At 42.4% G+C, this 6878-nt stretch overlaps 1 protein-coding gene across 2 annotated transcripts; it reads left to right on the top strand.

Moving 5' to 3' along the window:
• The first annotated feature begins 468 nt into the window (after positions 1 to 468).
• LOC124660889 (probable pectin methylesterase CGR2) lies at positions 469 to 4486 on the top strand. Of its 2 annotated transcripts, none has more exons than XM_047198728.1 (6): positions 469 to 591; positions 693 to 736; positions 1134 to 1198; positions 1980 to 2348; positions 3403 to 3458; positions 3987 to 4486. In XM_047198728.1, the coding sequence occupies exons 1-6, from the start codon at positions 469 to 471 to the stop codon at positions 4131 to 4133; spliced, it is 804 nt and encodes a 267-aa protein (XP_047054684.1). In that variant the 3' UTR covers positions 4134 to 4486. The 2 variants fall into 2 exon arrangements, with proteins under 2 accessions (XP_047054684.1, XP_047054685.1); XM_047198729.1 differs by having other exon boundaries at positions 693 to 732; positions 1157 to 1198.
• The last annotated feature ends 2392 nt before the right edge of the window (positions 4487 to 6878 follow it).

Here is a 6878-nt window from a genome sequence, read left to right on the forward strand (position 1 = left end):
CAACGCCGCGCCTGAGCGTGTATATATACATACGGTCACATAAATAAACTGAGATTTAATTCCCCAACCAACAAAATAATAATCCCACTCCAACATCGGTCCCTATCTCGTCGGATCGCCACCCACTCGCCCCCCCCACTCCACTCCGATCCCCCCGCGCCGACGCTCCCAGATCCGGCCCAACCCTAGCGTCGCCGCCGCCGGCACCCCCTCCGCCGCTACAGGTACACCCTCCAGCCCAATCCGTCGCCGGACCGCCGACGAGCTCGCCATTGCGCGTGGCCGCCGACACTCGTTGGATTCCGGGCGCGCGGCGTTGAGGGGATTTTGCGATTTCTTCAATCTGACGCGAGGGATTGTGACTGCTATCCAGGTGCTCGAGGAGCGCGGGGGAGAGCCTCCTCCCTTCCCTTCCTGGACGGGATCATCAGGGCGGTTGGCGGGGCCCGAGGAGCGCGCGCGCGGGGGATGTCGAGGAGGTCGGTCAACCCCGGCCGCCGGGCCTCCGAGGGCGGCCTGCCCACCGTCGCCGGCCTGCTCCACCCAAAGTCGCGCTCGCCGCCGGTGCTCACAATCGCGCTGCTCGTACTGGTACTACAAAAATACTAGTAACGATGTTGGCTCTTTAGGATTTCTCCCCCCTTTCGTCTGCTTGCTTGACGCTGACGGCTGCCTGTTTTCTTCCTTCGCAGGGTGTCATTGTTCTCATCGCCTACTTCAACAGCGGCTCAGGTAGTGCCTCAAGCTCGCACCATGCATACCCTTTTTTTTTGTTCCGTGTGTAGATGGCAAACTGCCTGAAAAACAGCCAACAGTGACATGTAGCAGCTCTGCTTATTCTTCTAAACTCGTATGCTCTGCTTTCAAGTTTCAACTTAGTTTATTATTAAGTAGCAACTCAAACACTGCATTTGAGAGTAGGTGTGCCTGTAACAACACCGATTGTTTGTCCTGTACCTACCACTTCTGGATTAACCATGCATACGCAACGGTTCATTGAAAATTAACTCCTTGTGTCGTATTCAAATAGTACATGCCCTTCTGGTGTGCATCGCTTTTCTGATGCCAAGCTACCAAGCTGTGATCTGCTCTCAGCGAGATTGATGTAAATGTCTTGGTCTAATACTTTTTGTTTTGACTCTTCCTCCGTTGCCAGGTGTAACCGTTACAAGCAGGGAAGCCGTGACCAGGGCTGAAGGTATATAATTCTTCTGTGTACCTGTCAAGCCACTTCCTACTATTATTAATTATAGAGTAACCTGATGCAAGTTTCCGAATTGTCCATCTCGACTTGCCAGTTCAACAGTCTACCTTCAAAATGTTATTTTTCCTGTGTGCTCTCAAGGCTACTCTCGCTATAATATGCTGACCAGTTGTGGTTTCGTGCTTCCACGCTACAAATAGAATAATACACATTGAACACACTATGTTCTGTTGCTGTATAATTGTTACTTCATGATCTTAGAATTCATGAAACAAAGTAGCAGATACTATGTTATGTTGCCTTATCATTGTTTACTGCCACAATAGCACATCAGTGCTCACACTTCACGTCCACATTATGCTTGCTGATTTGTTCATAGGAATGTCCTGCGTCTACACTGCATTTGGACTGTTTCTCTTGTTTCCTAGTTTGGTTGTCTATGGCTTGTCTTTATTTTTTCAGAAAGACAACCAATTGTGAATAGCAAATATCCTTGTGAATAGGGAATATAGTTTTCTTTGTTTACTGTGTTATCATAATCTTCAGAATAGTGGATAATCCGCTATTATAAAAATATGAAAATATTTCAGAAATGGGTTAAATAGGAGGCTTTTAAAGGCCAATGCAGATTTTCTGTGGGCCTGATTTTCAGTGAAGATTAATGTTTTGCTTATCTGATTGTGTTATTGTGTCTTACTAGTGGTTCCCTTTACTATTATTACTTGGCTGAATTGTATGCTCATCCTTTACCTCCTTATTTTGCACTTGCATCCAGGTTCTTGCACATCAGAAGTTATCCAGGCACTTCCTTATCTTAAAAAGGCGTACGGCAGTGATATGCAGAAGGTTCTCCATGTAGGCCCTGATAGTTGTACAGTAGTTTCAAACTTGTTGAAAGAAGGGAAGGTCGAAGCATGGGGGGTGGAGCCTTATGATTTGGAGGATGCTGATAGTAGCTGCAAAAGCCTTGTGCGCAAGGGCTTTGTCCGCATGTCTGACATTAAGTTCACTCTTCCATACCGCCCAGATTCTTTTAACCTTGTTGTTGTGTCAGATGCTTTGGATTATCTGACCCCAAGGTATCTGAACAAAACACTTCCTGATTTAGCAAGGGTGTCCACAAATGGCCTTGTCATCTTTACCGGTATGTCTTTCTATTCTGTTTTTTTTTTTTTTTAATTTTCAGCAATTTACTTTCTGATTTGTTGAAGGACCTTTGCTTCACAGAATGTATTTGTTGATTATCTGGGTAAAATATTATCTCTTTCCTAAAATGATATCCTATGCTAGTTTTTTTAGACCTAGAACTTGTGATAAGTGATAAAGTACTGATATTCTTCTTAGGTATATCTGACATTTAAAGAAAGGGCTCCTTACTGTTTATGTGCTTGTGCAATAATCTCTAATCCTGCCAATGCTTGCCAAGTGCTGTTCTTAAAATGTAACTGTATGTATATTAACACTGTATATTGTGGATACTGTTCTTTACTCAATGAACATACTAAAAGTCTCTTAAAAACCTTATCTTCAACATGCTGGAACTTGGAGTTTTCTAGGTGTAACTAGTCCAACGCCATGAGTGTCAATATCCTTTTGGTGTTGAAGGTACCCATATTTAAATGCTTGATGTGCTAGTGGAATCAGTGATAACTCTAGGTCTTTAGAGTAGGAATCAGTGATAGCGCCAGGTCTGTAGAGTATGTAGCATGATTTAAGTCTTCAGGTGACTACTGGAATTTGAACAGTGATACCTTAGACTGCTCTACTATTATCCCTTTGCTGCACAAGTTATTTGATGTTAGAGCCCTGTGGATGGCTCCCCTGATACTTACTTTTGATAATATCATTATTGAGTCACAAAACAGTGTTGTTTCTGTCATATATATTTATAGAATTTAACAGTTATAGTATTATTGAAGTGCTTACTGAACCAAGTCTTCAGTTCCATTCATATAACTCCTTTGTGTTAAGTATAGATGTTTGTAAAGATACTAATGCCGAACTGTAGAAAGTTGACTGGCCCAAAACGCCCCTCTTTTATGACTAGTTACGGAATAGTAGCAGGGTTTAACATTTGCATTTATTGTACTGTAGTATTGATAAATGGTTATTAGCTGTGTATTATATGTACATTATTAGTATATGATGGATCCTATGAGATTTCCGTGCTAATATTTATTTTCATTTCTCTTATCCAGGCAATCCAGGCCAGCAGAAGGCTAAGGTTTCTGAACTACCAAAATTTGGAAGACCAGTAAGTGCAAATTACTTCTTATTGCTGGCATCAAGAAATGTTTCCTATATGACTTGAGTTAATGATATCCATTTTACAGAACTCGAGATAAACAAATCGAACACATTTCATGCTCATGGTCCAAAAGGAAACATATAAACCATTGTAGAGTTCCGTGTTAACCCTATAGATTAATAATAGTTGAGGATTTGTGCTTCTCGTTTATTGCATTAATAATATTGCTTATGTGACATTTTTCTCTTTGGATATGTGGCATCATATAATTAAGTTGTGTCTGATTATCTCACATGTTAACCAAGTTTCTGACATACTGTTGGACATGAGTTTTGCATATTGCCAAGTCTGTTAGGCTGTCCATTAGGGGCTACTGTTGGGGGAGATTTCACAGTGTAGGTGATGCAGTGCAAGTGTTTACATATTCCAGAACTTATAGAGCAAACTGTACCTGACTAAGGCTGTGAAGATTACCCTGCGTAACAACATAGAGCCCTTCATTGATGAAACATGTGGTATTTGTTTTGATGACAGGCAAAGTTGCGGAGTAATTCATGGTGGACGCGCTACTTCATCCAGACTGGCTTAACAGAGAATGAAGGGCCATTGAAGAAGTTTGAGCAGGCCGCTTCGAAGAGCAACTACAAACCTGACTGTCAAATCTTCCACCTCAGCTCATAGTACTGTACCAAGCAGGACAATGTCAATCCATGACACCTTGGATCACCGTCTCACTGTTTTTGTAAGCAATATCCCCCCGTCGAAGAGGAAGTGTCACACGAACAGCCAGCCTTCTCCGTAGGTAGCTTTTGTAGAGAGGCTTCACCACTTGTTGCTAGAGAATTCTGTCTGGAGGTTAAATTATGTGTCATTATGCACCGTGAAAAGCCCGGACGGCATATATATGTGTCAGAACTTTACAATGTTGTACCATGCTACATTCTTGGGTGTCAGCTGTTCCCTGAGCAGCTTCAAATGTAAACTCCTCCAAGAGAGGCAGATCATATATTCATATCGTGTCCCTTTGTGATCTTCGGAATCTTGTTAGATTTTTGTGGGGTATTCTGAGACTTATAATTAGGTTGTCCTTGTCATAATTTGGATGATGCTTTGGGCCCGACCCAGTTACTTGTGTTCAGATACTTGAGAAGGATGGTCTACCTGACGGGGGATTAAATGTACTCCCTCCGTCCTTTTAATAGATGTCTAGTGATTCGTCTAAATTCGAATATATCTATGCCTAAAAAGTGTCTAGATACATTTGAATTTAGACAAATTTTTGACGTCTAAAAATGGACAGAGGTAGTACATGTTGATGCTTGCAGTGATAAGTTCAGCTGAAGCCCTAGTTTGAGGTTTGTCAACATCATTGGTAATACTCATTAGAAATTCAGAAAATGACATGAGGTCAGGTAAGTGTCCTTTTGGTCAGTTAAAATAAACAAGATTCCCATCTGATTCAGACCACATGTCGGAAGTACTCTATTTCGTGTCCAATCTCAGTTACTTTCTGAATTCTACCACAATGCAATAGAATGATCTTTGTAGTTTGTACTATTGTTCTTCCTCTTTATTGCAAAAGAACTAGCAGTATATTTCAGATTTTCCTTTCTTTGCTTCATGGCGTTTTCTTGTAACGTGCGTTGATAACTTGGTATATTCCATACCTGTTGCATAGAGAATTGCATCTTGTCTTCAACTTGAAGTGGAGGATTGGAGGAATCGTCTTCTCCCCATCGCCATCATCATCGTCGACATCATCAACCATGCCTCCTCCAGTTGATATCCTCTCATCATTGACCATTCCAGTTTTGCGAGCTACTAAGCAAGTTTGCTATCAACTTATCATCCACCAACCTTGATTAGTCAATATTCAAAGCACATCTTAACATGGAGTACATTAAATATCTCATTGTAGCCTTTTGTTTGTTTATATAAACCCCATATACAGCCATCTTTCGCCTCTCTATCTAAGCAGCCGTAGCCGTTTGTTCCTTTGCTTCTGTTTGGCAGGAAGACCAAGAAAAACAAGCTGAGTCATGGAGGGCCTGCTGCCGTTCCTGTACAGGGCCATCGTCCTCCATTTCGCCGACGGCGAGGGGCGCTCGTCCACCGGCGGCAGTTCCTTCATCCGCGGCGACTCACCGTCTGCATCGCTGTACTACGTCCCACTCGCCGACGACTCTGGCGGTCTGGCCGGCTCCGGTTCGTCGCCGCCGAGGTGCCGCTAGCTGTTAACTTCGCCGGCCAGCCGCGATGCGTAGCTCCTGTGATCGGTATTCTGTAGTTGCTCTCGGTTATGTCTCGAGTTTTTCTTCCTCCTCTGGTCTTCTTGAATAAGTTCAGGTTGGTCAGAGCTTGATCATGTGCCTGCCAAATTGCAGGCTCTCGGTCGGAAAAGTGATCAAACATGATGCTCCTACTATGTGCATACGTGCTTGTGGTTCCAATATCAATCAATTGAAGTGTAATATTATGTTTGTGGGTTTTCTTTGGTTGTTGCTTTCTGAACTTTCATTCTGATCGCAGGCTCTAGGCCGGTCAACGCCAACAAAAATCTCAAAACGATCACAAATTCCAATACGAAATAATCTGTGGAACTATTCCGTTGTAAATAGAAAATCCTCAGAGATTATTTTATAATTTACGTGGTCCAACTCCATAATTTACAACAAATGCGAATGGTATACTCTGTTTCTTTTGTATGATTTTAGCCTAGGTATTTTAGTTGATCCAACATAAAACTGTTTGGCTATGTTGTGTATGAGCAAATACCAGTATACCACGACACACAACTAGTATCTGCGGTCAAGGCTTGACAAGACCACAACCAGTGGCGGAGCTACAAAGAAAAAGATGGGCGGGCTAGACTATAAAAACAAAACAATTTTTTTTGTTTGACGAATAAGAGCATCTCCAAGGGAGGCCACCTCTTGCCCTCATCGGCCAATTTGATCTGTGTGGACGCCGCTTGTCCTAAACCACCTACCAACGGGAGCCCCCATTTTCGGAATAACGTCGTCGTGGGCGCGCCGTCGATGGGCGAACCGACGTGCCCCAGATCTCCATTCAAGCCAAGGCCGACGATTGTTCGCACAAAAGAATACATCTTACACGACTAGGAGGATTTAATTTAAAGTTTCTTAAGTTTTAATTGTAATTTCGAGCTATGTAATCAGAGTTTTTTTCAAATGAAGTTTGAAGTTTATCAATAAAATATCAAAATTGTGACACATACATATTATATGGGGTGCCATAAGGTACATAGGCGGCACCACGCAAATCCATCACATTTTGGACAAAAATGTGGAGCATTTTGGGGACTACCGTTCGAGATGATCTAAGAATTTAGAAAATTTTAAGTGAGAAAATCATGCTTTAAACTGCTGAAACTAAATATTTGGAGACCTTTAGAGAAAGGAAGAA

The sequence above is a fragment of the Lolium rigidum genome, chromosome 6 (assembly GCF_022539505.1).
Source record: "Lolium rigidum isolate FL_2022 chromosome 6, APGP_CSIRO_Lrig_0.1, whole genome shotgun sequence".
NCBI lineage: Eukaryota > Viridiplantae > Streptophyta > Magnoliopsida > Poales > Poaceae > Lolium > Lolium rigidum.

Bases quoted from the DNA above. Each gene is read 5' to 3' on its own strand.
- LOC124660889 (XM_047198728.1), top strand. From the start codon at position 469: ATGTCGAGGAGGTCGGTCAACCCCGGCCGCCGGGCCTCCGAGGGCGGC. The intron at 1,199-1,979 runs GTATATAATTCT...ACTTGCATCCAG, and splicing joins AGCCGTGACCAGGGCTGAAG to GTTCTTGCACATCAGAAGTT. The intron at 2,349-3,402 runs GTATGTCTTTCT...TCTCTTATCCAG, and splicing joins TGGCCTTGTCATCTTTACCG to GCAATCCAGGCCAGCAGAAG.